This window comes from Cannabis sativa, chromosome 5 (genome assembly GCF_029168945.1).
Source record: "Cannabis sativa cultivar Pink pepper isolate KNU-18-1 chromosome 5, ASM2916894v1, whole genome shotgun sequence".
Lineage (NCBI taxonomy): Eukaryota > Viridiplantae > Streptophyta > Magnoliopsida > Rosales > Cannabaceae > Cannabis > Cannabis sativa.
The window spans coordinates 46,724,309-46,739,484 of NC_083605.1; the positions used below are offsets into that span (position 1 = coordinate 46,724,309).

Below are 15,176 nucleotides of genomic sequence, written 5' to 3' on the forward strand. Positions count from 1 at the left end.
GTGGAATGCTATAAATAGATAGTGAATGCTTCAGGAAAATTACATTTTTCTTCTGACACTTCTGATTCAGAAAAAACTGAGCCTCTCTCTCTCCCTATCTTTGGCCGAACCCACTCTCTCTTTCTTCCTCTTGAATTTCAAAATCCTTACTGTATGAGTAGTGCCCACACACAGCAAGTGATACCCCAATCATAGTGAGGAAGATCGTGAAGAAAGACTTTCAGCAAGAAGGAGTTTCAGCATCAAAGATTCAGAGAAAGAGATCCTGGTTGAGATATTGATAATGCTCTGCTACAGAAAGGAATCAAGGGCTAGATATCTGAACGGAAGGAGTCATTTAATTCCGCTGCACCCAATGTAAGGTTTCTTTAACTTTATATGTGTTTATTTCATCGTTTTAGAAAGTTCATATTTAGGGTGTTAATAAACATACTTGTGAGTAGATCTAAGTTCCTGGTAAAATAATTTCCAACACTTTCTTGTAGGTTATGGAAACGAAGGGCTCAGCCTCCGTCCATTTTGTGAAGAAGTCGACTGCTACTACCACATACTTAGCTCCTCCTCGCCAAGTGGGTAATGCCCAAATTAGATCGATGCCCCATATAACAAATGGGTAGGGCGAGGTCATCATTCTAAGTTCTGTTGGCGGTATGCGAGGTATATGTGAAAACCTCTGACATTTATCACATTTCTTGACAAAATCGTGTGTCCTTATTGATCGTCAGCCAGTAATATCCTTGTCTAATGATCTTTTTAGACAGACTTTGCCAGCCCGCATGATCCCCACAGAAGCCTTCATGAATTTCTTTGATGATTTCATTTACTTCTACATGAAGAACACACCGAAGTAGGGGCATTGAGTACCCTATTCTATATAGTTTTCCTTCGATAATTGTGTAGCGAGGCATTGAATACAATAATTTTTGTGCCTCGTTTTTGTCATTCGGAAGTTGTCTGTCGAGTAAATACTTGATAATAGGTGTCATCCATGTTGGAGAGCTATTTATCATCTCGACGTCTTCAGTTTCACATATACTTGGCTCGCTCAGCATCTCTACCGGAACTAAGTTCAATTCATCCAAGTCATTCTGCGAGACTAGTTTTGCTAAGGCACCGGCGTTCGAGTTTTGTTCTCTCAGAATTTGTTCGATTTTAAAGTAATTGAATTTTTCCAAGTTCTTCCAAACTTTCTCTAAATACTTCACCATTTTTAAGCCTTTGGCCTGGTATTCCCCGATGAACTGGTTGACGATCAGCTTGGAATCACTCTGACAAATGAGATTTTTGACTTTCAATGCCTCTGCTATCTTTAAGCCGGCGATCAAGGCTTCATATTCAGCCTCGTTATTGGATGCATCAAATTGGAATCTCAGAGCATAGTGAAACTTAAAGCCTTCTGGAAATTTTAATATTACCCCTGCACCTGAACCCTGTTCGTTGGATGCGCCATCCACATATAACTTCCAGGTTTCTGCGTCTTGCTGATCAGGTGGAATTTCTTCTGGAGTTATGCCTATTATCAAGAAGTCAGCTAAAGGTTGGCCCTTGATGGATGTTCGAGGATGGTATGTTATGTCGAACTGCCCTAGTTCAATCGACCATTTTATCAGTCTTCTAGAAGCATCTAGTTTTGATAAAACTTGTCTCAAGGGCTAATCGGTTAACACTTTTATGGGGTGAGCCTGGAAGTATGGTCCTAGTTTGCGAGACGCATGGACTACGCATAACGCGAGTTTTTCTAGAGGGGGATATCGGGATTCTGCCCATAGTAACCTTTTACTTACATAGTAAATAGGTTGCTGGTGCTTGCCCTCTTCTCGCACTATAGCTGCACTAATTGCATCTTCCGAGATTGCTAACTACAGAAACAACATCTCTCCAGTTATTGGTTTTGCCAAAACTGGAGGCGTTGCTAGATGCCTTTTTATGTTCTGAAAGGCCTCTTCGCACTCTTTTGTCCACTCAAACTTTTTGTCGCCTCGCAATATGTTGAAGAATGGCACACACTTATCAGTTGACTTCAAAATGAATATGTTAAGTGCAGTCATTCTTCCTGTCAGGGCTTGTACTTCCTTAGGCTTCGTTGGTGATGGCATGTGTATTAATGCCTTGATTTTTTTAGGATTCGCCTCAATAACCCTCGCGTTAACTATGAATTCTAAAAAATTTCCTGAGGAAACTCCAAAGGAACATTTTTTTGGGTTTAGCTTCATGTTATACTTCTTTAACATCTTAAAGCATTCTGCAAGGTCCGAGGTATGATCCTTACCTTTTATTGATTTCACCAATATATCATCGACGTAAACCTCCATGTTTTGCCCTATTTGGTTTGCGAACATTTCTTTTACCAATCAATGATACGTTGCCCCAGCGTTCTTCAGTCCGAACAACATGACTTTATAACAATAGAGTCCCATGTTGGTTAGAAGCTTGTATGTTCTTAATCTGGAACGTATATTTTTATCTGGTTATATCTAGAATATGCGTCCATAAATGACATAAGCTTGTGCCCAGCAGTTTCATCCACTAACTGGTCGATCCTAGGAAGTGGGAAACAATCTTTTCGACACGCCTTATTCAGATCCGAGAATTCGATGCAAGTTCTCCAAGTTCGGTTAGGCTTTGGGACGAGAACAGGATTGGCTATCCACGAGGGATAAAACACCTCGCGTATAAAGTCGTTAATTAAAAACTTCTCCATTTTCTGTTTCAATGCCCCTTGCCTCTCACAATCCAAGGGTCTCCGTTTCTGTCTCTTCGCTGGGAAACTTGGATCAACATTTAAATGATGGCAGATAATATTAGGGTCGATCCCTATCATATCTCCATGGCTCCAAGAAACTGATCCTGGTTCGCCTTCAAAAAGCTTATTAGCTGCTCATCCAGGTTCTTCCCAATGTATACACATTTTTTGGGAGTCGAGAATAACCTCTTCCAATTCTTCGATTGGTTTTAGCACGTTTCTTTCATCTTAAACTCGAGGGTCAAGATCTTCGTCTTTTTGTTCAGTTTCTTCTACCAAGATCACCATCAACTAATGACTGGCTTTTCTATACTGCAGCTCTATGCGATAGCAATCGCGAGCCAGCATCTGGTAGCCACGCACCACTCCCACGCCTTCTGGCATTTGGAATTTCAAGGATATATAGGTACTTCATCGAACTAATTACCCCTTGTCCGATCAGTGCTGGACGACTATGTTGTAAGTCGAGGGCAGGTCGACGACTAAGAAGTCTTGCATAACAGTAGCAGATAGAGGTGCCTCGCCTAAAGTTAATGCGAGCTTGATTATGCCAAGGCTAGCGATGCTGTCTTCGATGAATCTGCAAAGGTTCACCATACAAGGTCTTAGCTTGGCTTTTTCAAGCCCCATTTTCTTTAAAGTCTCCTTATAAAGGATATTTACCGAGCTCCCATTGTCTACTAATACTCTCTTGATCCTTTTATTAGCGAGTTGAATGGTTATCACCAATGGATCGACGTGAGGATATCTCACATTTTTCTCATCTTCCTCCATGAATGTAATGGGAGGTTCCTCGGTTTTCACCTTCTTGGAAGGTTCTGGGGCAAAGACCGACTGGTCGTTCTTTATCTCTTTCACATATCTTTTTTGGGCGTTATTGCTTTCCCCTGCGATATGTGGCCCTCCCGAAATAACCAAGATGTCCTCTCCTTCCATAGGAATAGGTTATAACCCCTGGTTGTTTGGGTTATTGGGCAGACTGGGCTGGTTGTATCCCTGGCCCTGTCTTTTCACGTACTGTTTAAAATGGGCTCGAGTGATGAGACTTTCTATCTCGTCTTTCAATTGGCGACATTCGTCGGTCGTATGTCCAATATCCTTATGGAATTTATAATATTTGTTAGGATCTCTTTTGCTCCTTGAATTCCTCATAGGCTCGGGTTTGCCGAAGGCCACCTTCTGCTCATGTGCAAGGTAAATATTCTCCCGAGTTTCATTAAGCTCGATATAAATAGTATACACTGGCACGTATTTTTCATGCTCTTTTGTTTCTTTCTATCCTTCAACGGTTCCTTAATTCTTTCCTTTCTCTTTAGACCAGAAGCCCCCAAGTTATGATTCTCGTGGAAGCAGTACCTGTTGAAACATTGCTGGGTTTACTTCCCGAGCTTGTTTTCAACAAGTTCATTTCCTTTCAGGCTTCTTCCTTCTGGACGAACACCTGAGCCCTTTCGTTGAACTCAGTGATGCTTCTCACCGGACATCCTTGAAAGTCATCCCACTACTCGCTCCCTGCGATTAATGGATCAGTAGAGATCCCCGCCTGAAGGGCTGTAAGTTGCGTGTTGTCATCCAAATTTCTAACCCTAGCCGCAGCCGTGCTAAAATGACTTAAGTACGCCTTAAGTGTTTCGCCAGGCTGCTACTTTATATTGGTTAGCGAGGGGGCTTCGGGTCGTCTATCCTTAGCAACCTGAAATTGTTTCTTGAAATCCCTAGAAAACTACTCCCATGAAGTTATTGAATGATGAGTAAACTTGTTAAATCAGCTACTCGCTGCTCCATCAAGCTAGGTGGGGAACAAAATATAGCATAAATTGTTCGTCACATTACTCGCTCGCATTATTGTGTTAAAGTTATTCAAATTGTAGACCGAATCAGTGGTTCCGTCGTATGACGAGACATGCGGGTTTTTGAATCCCGAAGGAAAAGGGGTGCCCATTATATCTGGGTGATACGGCTCAAGTTCCTCATCAGAGTCGTATCCAGATAGTTTCCCTAATTCTTTCACTTGATATCTCCTGAACTTGTCCTCCAGCTTGTTTATCTGCAATTGGATTGGATCCTCTTGCTTTGGACCAAGTTGTTGGCGAAGGTCAGGTTTTTTCCGATTCAAGTGCTCTTGCAGATCCAATTGAGAGTAATTGCTGGCAGACCTTATCTTACTCACAGATCGCGTCCTACTCATAGACGTTATCTTTGAGTGGCTCGCGGATTTAATAGTTCCCATACTTTCTCGATCATTAGCTCGTTAAGTACTTTCTCCTTTTCGAGTTGATCGAATATGGGTTCTTGACCGCCTTGAAGTCACGCTTGCTTCTTCACGCTCTGTTCTATCCTCCTGAGAGCAATTTTTCGCATTTCCCCCATTAATGTCCGTACGAGTCCTCGCTCTATGGGTTTGGGAAGAACGTTGGTGATTTCTAGCAGGTGACCTCCGTTCTCCCAGTTGAGTCCCAAGATCTTCCTCATTCTCATGAGGGATTTCTCGTTCATCAGCTTCCGGTTGTCTCCCATCTGGCCGTTCATCCTGATTTTCAGGGGGTATCTCATTTTCCTCGGGTTGTTCTTCCCAGGCCTTTTCCTGTCTCCTTGTTCGTGAGCCACGAGGTCTGCGTCGTGGTCTTCTCACTCCAAGTTCAAGTTGATTTTGAACATTCATCCCCTGTGCTGCCCTAGTCGAGGCTGCATCGCATTCTAACTCTGCATTTCGCCACTGCGCTTCTTCCAGACAGTGCCTCAGGCGGCGAGTTTCTGTTTCATAGGGTCTTTCTCCCACAGATTGGGCACCTCCACGATTGTGCTCATCATCCCTCGTACTGGGGTTCTGACCATTCCAACGCTGAGTTCTCCTCGAGCGTGTTTTTCGTGTACTAGGACCAACGTCGGGTCAAGTTCTCTGGGAACGCGTGGTCCGCGCACTGGGGCCACCCTTAGGTTGAGCCCTCATGGAACGGGTCATCCTTCTAGACTGTAGGTTGATAGATCTTCTGGAGCCCATGGGCTCTTTCCCAGAACAATGATTGGTTTCCTCATGTGGGGTGTCAACATTTTCTGGATTTTCAGCCATGAAGGAGATGGTTTTTCTTCGAAAGAAGGGAGTGTTTTTTCTGAGCTTTTTCACAGAGGCTCTCAATGAAAGCACCAAACTGTTAACACAGATTTTTGTTAACTAAAATTGAGCCTCACGATATTAATTTCACACATAAAAAATAAAAGCCATAGAAAAATAAAATATGAACACAGGGTTTTTTACGTGGTTTCGTAGTTAAAATTCTGCATAGTCCACGAGTCAATCTTATTCAGATTTCTGATTTTTTTTAAGGAACTCTCTTGTATGAGTTTTTCATCCCTTTTTTTGGTCTTGTTTGTCACTATTTATAATTACATAGTGGGCAATTAATTACAAAGTTGACCGGAATATGTTTACAGCCATTATCCCAAAAATCGTGAGATTTGATTACGTTTCACGTAGTGTAAATGCGATTTACGATTTGAAAAATGTATAACTATGACTTTCCCGCTTTTACTGGGTAAAAATAATCGTGTATTTAACACATCTTTAGCTGTCGTATCTCGAGATGTCTCGACAGAAACTTGGTTATAGTGATCCCAATAGCGATCTGGGGCCATTCTTCTTTCCAAGCTCGACAATGTATGTCTGGTGTTGATTGCAGTTCTTACTTACAAAGAACCATTCTGACTCTCTAGGTTGTAAGCTTCGTTACCGCTAGCTGGATGAAGCTATAGGAAGTCTTCCCAGAGCGAGATGGTCACCTCGCTTACTTTTTCTTGAGCCGATCTGACTTTTACACTTAGTTTGTTAATTGTACACTAAGCATCTTTATGATTGATATGGGTCGCTTTCTTAGGTTCCTTGCTATTCGCATTTAGCGACATATGGTTTCTCGCTAATATATTAAGTTCCAGTTTGTACATTGATTCCTCACCTAAGACCTTACAGTCAGCGGGTTACAAATACACTCTGATACTTACATAATTAATGACTTATTCCATAAAAGTAGTGACATTGATTTACATTCCCTTTATCTTTACACGTGTTCTTCATTGAGATGGCAGTCAAATTTTAGGTATAACAGGATCGAATTTGAGATATGAGATATTTTTGTGGTTTGTTTGGTTGATTGAATCTGGATATGGATTGTGGGGCTGTGTTTGAGTACAGTTGGAGGTGTTCATGGGATTGTGGGAGGTTGTGGTGGCGGTGACTATATTTTTTGATGAAGAATGAAGCAAATTGGAAAAGGAAACAACAGAGAAACAAAGAAAAAATCAGTGTTGTAATGACCGCTTTAGTAATTTGGATTAGTAAAGGTAATTAGCACTAATTTATGATATTTTTATAATTAAATATGAATTTAATTATTTATAGGCCCCACTTTTAGAAATGGGCATTAGAGTTATAATTTCTCAATTCAGGAGATTTTATTAAGCTATAAGGGTGTTTTTTAGATTGTATAAGAAATATGTTATTTTTGTAATTTTTACTCGGCGACAACAAAAAATGCGATGGATGTCTAGTTTGATCACATGGGTAAGTTTAGAACCTTATTTCTTAGTGAAAAATATTTTGGAGAAAATATAATACCGGGATTAAGCGGAGTTGTGGAATTTGACCATTTTACCCATAGTTTTGGAAAATGCCTAAGTTATAACTTGGAGGGCATTTAAGCCATTTCTTTTAGTGATGGTTTAGTGGCTGCCTAGGGTGATGACATGTGGCTTCTTATTATTTTAGCAAAGGAATTAATTTCCTAAGTTTATTCTATTAGGGAAAAATAAGGAAATCAGAGATTAACCAAAAAAATTGAAGAAAAGCTCTCTCTTCATTTCTCTCTCTCTCTTTGAACCAGCTAGGAATCAAGGAGTTCTTGCTGAAGTTTGTGATTTCAACCAAGAATTCAAGGAAGATCAAGCTAAGGTAAACCCTAGAACCCTTGATTTTGTGTATTTTCAAGGTTTAAGTTAGTTTGAAGTAATGAATTTGCGTTTTGGTGGCTGTTAGGATTAGGAATACCTAGGATTCGGTTTTTATGTTCAATTTAGGTTGATTAAAGGTTTTAGTAGTTGGTTTTACCACTTTGTGTTGAATTTATGCAAGTTTGAGCTTTGAGCTCAAAGCTTTGGTCTCTAATGGCATGTTGAATTTCATTGAGTTTTTTTGTGAATTACTGGTTGGAAAATATTGTGTGTACCCTAATTAGGTACTCTGGAAGGTATGGCTGCATTTGGTGGAGTTTTGAGCAAGGAATGGAGATTTTGGGGGGAATTGGTATGAACTGGCTAGCCGGTTTTGGCAGGGTCCCCGAACGCTCCGTTTTCTCAATTCTCGTCCATTTCAGTGCCGTAGTTGGGTGTTTCCCTATTTCTTGAGTTAGATTAATCCCTAGAGATTATATCAGAACCTAGAGTTGTAGGTTTAGGTTTTCTGGGATTAGGGTTTTGACAATGTGATTTACCCAGATTCATTATGTGATTAGGGCATCCATCTAGCACGAGACTTTCCGTTCAGGTCGGCTAGCACACTTGAATCTGGAAAGAAGGTAAGAACTGTATATAATGTGTGATATCAATAACTGAGTGTATGTATATGTTATGTGTATATGCATGCTTAAATGTTAGTTGCACTACCAACACTTGTACATTTATGGGACAGAGAGCATTGGTATAGTGAATATTGTATAAGAGTACATTACAGTGATACCTGGACAAGTACGGGAAAGTACAGGGTGTCTGTGGTATATCATTCAGTGGTACTCAGGGTACGAAACAAACCCTACCAACACTCGTACGGTGAGTTATGTAGTGTATGTGGTATAGTGGTTGTACCCTGGTATGGAACGTTCTTCCTCATCTGTTAAGCCTTGTAGATAGGTGTATGGGCGCCTAGATACAAGTCAGTATTATGTGATATATTATATGTTTTTCTTACTGAGTATGTTGACTCACAGTTCTGCTTCCATGTGTAGGTAAAGAAAAGGCGAAAGCTGAACAGGATTGAGCCTGGCTAGGATGGGATTGTACATGTTGTGGCAACGTGACCTGGAGTGTTCGGTCTCGGGACATCTGGGAGAATTATTTTGTAGTTGCTGTGCGACCGGTTATATATTTTGATATATTTTGTATAGAAGTTTAAAAAACGGGATCACAACACTTGTAAATAGTTTTGTAAATTATAAAGTTTAATATTTATTATAAAAGTTTTAATTTGACACGTTTTTCGAGGAAAAACTTTGATTAGCAATGATAGCACTGTAATTGAAAAAGCACGGTAGCGTGCCTTAGCATTAGGGCGTTACAAGTGTGTTCTTATATTTTTATGATTTATTTTTATTTTAAATTAATTTATCATAATTTATTTTTTCATTTTAAATTAATTTATTATATTTTTATTTTTGAATACTAATTTACGTGGACCAATTAAATTGTGTCATGTGTATATTGTGTCCATGTGGACAATACAATGTGTACACATGGCAGTTAACATGAAAAAATAAATTAAAATACTAAACTGCTAACATAATATGGGTTTTGGGAGTTTTGCCATCAAAATTTGAGTTTTTGTGGTTAATCACTAAAAAAGTGATAGTATAGGGGTTATGCCACAATTTAGTCATCATAAATAATACTATGTTGGAAAAAGTAATATATTGTATTAATTATTACGTCTAATAATTTTAATATAATATAAGCTGTATTATTTAATACATAACAAATGATTTGTATTAGCTTGTATTATAATATTTACAAAGATCCGGGGTCAACTCCAATCTCCGACCTAGATCAGGATCGAGACCTGTACCGGGACCGAAACCCGAACCTGGAACCAACCCAAACCCGGACCCAGACCTAGATTTGGACCCTTAATCGGAACCTAGGACCTAAAGCTCAAACCCCTGACCTGAACTCGGACCCAGACTTGGGACCTGGACCTAGGACTCAAACTCAGACCCACAATTGAACCTCGGACACGGGACCATGGACCTGGGATTGGGACCTGGACCCGGGCCTGGACCCAAGCTCAGGACCCAAACCTCGAATTCTGCACCCAGACCGGACCCGGACCTGACCCAGAGTCGGTGTTGGGGTCGAGTTTATTAGAAATATACTATAACTTTACACAACCTATTAATACAAGTCAATATCAAACATACGATTGTATTAAATAACACTAATACAATGTAATACGATCCAACACAATCTAATACAATACGACGTACCAAACGAGCCTATAGTATCAAGATTTTTGCAAAAAGTTATCCAAATAAAAACAATATCGATCATGAATATAAAAAAATAATATTATTTTTGCAAAATAATTTTAATTTGAAATGTCCATAGAGTATCAAAGGGCTATCCATAGAGAATCGAGGGTTCATAGAATATCAAGGGGTATCGCGTTTGCAGTAGATTTTTTTAAAAAATAATTATTATGAAAAATAGCATATATAAAAAGGAAAGTACTATATATATTTATATATATATATTGTTAACATCTTATATATTAAGCTTATGTATGATACAATCAGGGCCGGTCCTGGGCCTAGGCGGACTAGGCCCATGCCTAGGGCTCACTCCAACCCAGGGCCCAAAACTAGCCAGCCATTTAACCCTTAAAAAAAATAGACCCACAACACCCATTTCCTCCAACTGCCCAGCACAGCCCAATTACCCACTTTCTCAGCCCGTCCAAATTCCAACCACATATCTATTGACGTGAAAAAAAAAACTGAAAAGTCACTCTCATCTCTCTCTCTCTCTCTCTCTCTCTCTCTCTCTCTCTCTCTCTCTCTCTCTCTCTCTCTCTCTCTCTCTCTCTCTCTCTCTCTCTCACCCCCAAAAACCACCATCACCTAACCAAAACCACCAGCACCTCACCAAAACCACCACCACAAAAACCCAATAAAAGCTCACCTGAAACAGTAAAAATTGCAAATCATAAAACACCAAAATACAGTTTCTATTCTTTCCCACCAAGCTCCACCAACCCTCCCTCTTTCTCTAAAATTCTTTCTCTTCTCAAGACTCTAAATTTCCAATCTCTCAAAAAAAACCACCTTTACAATTTACAATTTACCAACTATCCTAATCCTCCTCATCCTTAATCCTCAATCCACATCACTCATCAACTATCAATATAGAATATTATAAGAAAAAAATAATCTTTTCAATTTCTATCTCCTTGTATTGTAATGGTAAGCTTTTAATTTTTCACAGTTAATATTTTATTAATTTTTATGATCAATTCCTATATTTATTTAAATTAAATATTATTGACATATTATTTAAACTAAAATTATTTACTTTTTGTTATTTACTTATTATCTTGTAGTACATTGTCATCATATATTTTTATATATTAGTAGGAAAGTGTTAGTGGGTGGGCTTCTTAATTAATTAATTTCCTTTTTAATTATTATTTTGTTTGCTTTGAAATTTTTGTAGTAGTATAGCGTTTTGTGTATTTTAGTATTTATGTATTGTTATTGTTGTTGTTGATGTTGTATAAATATTAGAGATAAACTAAAATGAATATTGAATTTTATTTTCCTAGCTCAATTTCACTATTGATTCACTCATAGCCACAAATCAATTCACATAAAAAAAATGATCACCATTTAATTTTCATTGCATTGCTCATATATTGATATACATATTTTATTTTATTTGCAAAAGAAAGAAAAAAAAAACTCCTTTTTAGTAGTTCCCTTTTATTTTTAAAGTTATGTGACTTATGTCTTGAATTTTTTTTTATGATTTTGATATATCATATATTTTGCTATATCATATATTTTGTAATAATAAGATAAACATTGTCTTGTCTATATCATATTTTTGTACTCATATCATTAATTTTGTTTGCAATTTTTATAGGGTCCTATTAGAAATTACAAATACAAATCAGGAGCTCAAAAAAGAAATGAGAAATTAAGGAAAGAAGTCTTGCAAAAAAGTCAGGTTGGTTCTCTTAATAAGTATTTCAATACAAATAATGTAGACAATTTTATAGTGAAGGACATTTAGAATCAATTTGATATTGAAAGTAATGAGAATGAGAAAACTTCAAGTAATGTGATTGAAAATGAAGAACTGAATCAAACTGTTAATGAGAATGAGAAAAGTTCAAGTGATGTGAATGAAAATGAAGAACTGAATCAAACAGTGAGTGAGAATGAGAATGAGAAAACTTCAAGTGGTGTATTCAACTTTCCTTTTGATATTGATGATCTAGGAGATTGGGATAGGATTGGTCATATTAATATGACAAATTTTATAGTTGAAAGGGTCCAAAAAGAGTCATTAAGGACGAGTTTACTAGGGATGCTTTCCGTAGGAATTTTTCTTCGTGGCATTATATTAGAGAATTACCAAATAGAGAGAAACAAGATAGGAAGTGGTTGATTTATTCAGTTTCTTTAGATAAAGTATTTTCTTTAGATAAAGTATTAGAGTACCAAAGAAGCATCTTGTGGGTTTTTTAGCTGAGGGAGGTTTTAATGACTGGCATAATATTTCTGATCGATTAAAAAGTCATGAGCGAAGTACACAACATATTGAGTCAATTGCTAGTTGGGTGGAATTAAAAAAAATGATTGAAAAGGAAGTTAACAATTGATGCAAGTTTAGAATAACAAATTAATCAAGAGAAAAAATATTGGAAACAAGTGTTAGAGAGAATTCTTGATATTGTAAAAAGATTTAGGCAAAATAATTTGCCGTTTCGAGGAGATCGTGAAAAACTATATGAGAAAAACAATGGGAATTTCTTACAAATTATAGAATTACTTGCTGAATTTGATTCAACTATGCAAGAACATGTTCGTCGTATTTTAAGAGGTGAGACTCAATCATTATTTGAGTCACAAGATTCAAAATGAATTGATACAACTACTGGCAACTGAGGTGAAAAGCTCAATAATTAGTAGAATTAAAGAAGCAAAATATTTTTCGGTCATACTAGATTGAACTCCTGATGCAAGTAATGATGAACAAATGTCTCTTATTTTAAGATGTGTGAATGTTTCAGAAAGTCCAATATTTGTTTATGAGTATTTTCTAGGATTCATAAAAGTTCATGACACATCAGGGCTTGGTTTGCTTAATGAACTTTTAGATGCGTTGAATATTCTTGGACTAGAGGTTGATAATATAAGAGGACAAGGATATGACAATGGGTCTAATATGAGAGGAAAGAATAAAGGTGTACAAACTAAGCTACTTGAAATGAATCCTAGAGCATTTTACACTCCTTGTGCCTGTCATTCTCTAACTCTTTTACTTTCTGATATGGCTCATTGTTGTCCCAAGGTTATATCTTTTTTTGGTGTGGTACAACGGATATACTCGTTATTTTCAGCTTCTACAAAAAGATGGAAAGTATTTAGAGACCATGTACCTGGTCTCACTGTTAAGCCATTATCAGAAACGCGTTGGGAAAGTCGTGTTGACAGTGTTAAAGTAATAAGATTCCAAGCTCCACAAATAAAAGAAGCTTTAAATTACTTCGCAGAAAGTAATGAAGATGCCAAAACAAAAAGTGATGCTGAGACTTTAGCAACATATAATATTCATAATTTTGAGTTCTTGGTGAGTATGGTTATTTGGTATGATTTGTTGTTTGCTATTAATTCTGCTAGCAAGATCCTACAAAATGAAGATATGCAAATTGATGTTGCTATCAAAGAGTTAAAGTACTTTCATTTCTTCAAAAGTATAGAGAAACTGGTTTTGAGAATGCTTTGAGTAAAGTTACTGAGATTGCAAGTGTGATGGAAGTTGAACTTGTGTTTATTTAAAAACAAAAAAGTTTACAGGAAAAAGCAATTTGATGAAAGTGTCAATGAGGGGGTGACACAATCAGCAGCAGAGTCATTTATAATTGACTATTTTAATTACATAATTGATCAAACTATTTCATCATTTAAAACCAGGTATGCATACTTTTATAGTGCTTTATTTAAAATTATATTTCACTTCCTACCATAACAACTAATAAAAATAATTATTGTTCAACTAGGTTCGAACAATTTTAGAATTTTGAGGAGAATTTTAGACTATTGCTTGATTTTGAGAAATTAAAGTCTGCAGATGATGACACTTTGAAGAATTTTTGTATCAATCTTACAAACTTAATGAAGCATGGTGAGATTTCAAACCTTGACAATGATGACATATACCAAGAGTTATATATGTTGCGTCAAAGTCTACCAAAAGAAACCAAAAGAGCTATCGATGTGTTGAGCTATATAAAAGAAGTGGATGGTAGTTATCCAAATGCTTGGATTGCTTATAGGATTTTTCTAACTATTCCGGTCACCGTTGCCCATGCAGAACGGAGTTTTTCCAAATTGACCTTGATCAAATCTTATCTCCGTTCAACCATGTCTCAAGAAAGATTAAGTTGTTTAGCTATGTTATCCATTGAAGATGATTTAATTGCAAAACTTGATTATGTAAATTTAATTAATACTTTTGCATCTAAAAAGGCAAGACGTATAATATTTAAGTAATGCATTGAAATTTATAAGTTTATGTGATGATTTATTGATTTGGAATGTATTTATATTACTAAATATTAGTTTAATTTTATTTAAAATTATATACATAAAAAAAAAATACATATACAAAAAGGGCACATTTTTTCTTAATTTGCTAAAACCGTCTTGGGCCCATTTTTTTTGAGGGCCCGCCGTGGATACAATATGTGTAATAAGTAGAATCATGACCACAATAAGTATGAGAATGATGACCACAAACAAATGCACCTAGGCATGCATAAAAGTCTATTCAAATCACATTTACAACAACAAACTTTGTAAAAATAATCAAAATCACGATAAGCACTATAAATAAATAAGTTATGTATAGCCAATGTGATGTGAGATTACACCTAAAATCTAAAATGATAAATATATAACTATGTATAAAAAGATTGTGTGTGTTTGATCTAAACTTTGTCAAAATATTATAAAAAAAAATTATATATTATCCCTAAATTTATAATAACGATGAGGGAGAGAGTTAGAGGATTCATTGCTAACCACAGAGTGAGGCAGTTGGGGCTTAGGCTCCGACCCCCACAAAAGATCCCAAAAAATTAAAATTAATATCTATATAGAAAAAATATAATCTATATAGGGATACGATTTTTTCCGTGAGGTACTTTCACGGAATGTATTCCGTGGTACATTAAATAGGTCACAGGGTACGTTACCATTTTCTACCCCTAATTGTAACACCCTAACTAATTTAGGCGTATTACGTGATTTTTAAACGTACTATGCAGCTCGTTTCTAATCAACGAGATTTATAGAAAAACGTGATTAATTAAAATTTTGCTTTTTAATTAAACTTATAAAACAATATTACAAAAGACTTGGGATCCCGATTATAAAAATTATTTACAAAAGAT

The 15,176-nt window shown here is 36.8% G+C and overlaps 1 protein-coding gene across 1 annotated transcript; it reads left to right on the plus strand.

The window, feature by feature from the left end:
* Positions 1 to 7,982: 7,982 nt before the first annotated feature.
* LOC133038363 (uncharacterized) lies at positions 7,983 to 13,507 on the plus strand. The gene is made up of 5 exons (XM_061116486.1): positions 7,983 to 8,036; positions 11,639 to 11,722; positions 11,789 to 12,014; positions 12,545 to 12,601; positions 12,792 to 13,507. Exons 1-5 carry the CDS (start codon positions 7,983 to 7,985, stop codon positions 13,505 to 13,507), a joined length of 1,137 nt encoding a protein of 378 aa, XP_060972469.1.
* Positions 13,508 to 15,176: the final 1,669 nt, after the last annotated feature.

Bases quoted from the DNA above. Each gene is read 5' to 3' on its own strand.
- LOC133038363 (XM_061116486.1), top strand. From the start codon at position 7,983: ATGGCTGCATTTGGTGGAGTTTTGAGCAAGGAATGGAGATTTTGGGGG. The intron at 8,037-11,638 runs GTATGAACTGGC...CAATTTTTATAG, and splicing joins GGAGATTTTGGGGGGAATTG to GGTCCTATTAGAAATTACAA. The intron at 12,015-12,544 runs GTCATATTAATA...TACAAATTATAG, and splicing joins AGGAGATTGGGATAGGATTG to AATTACTTGCTGAATTTGAT.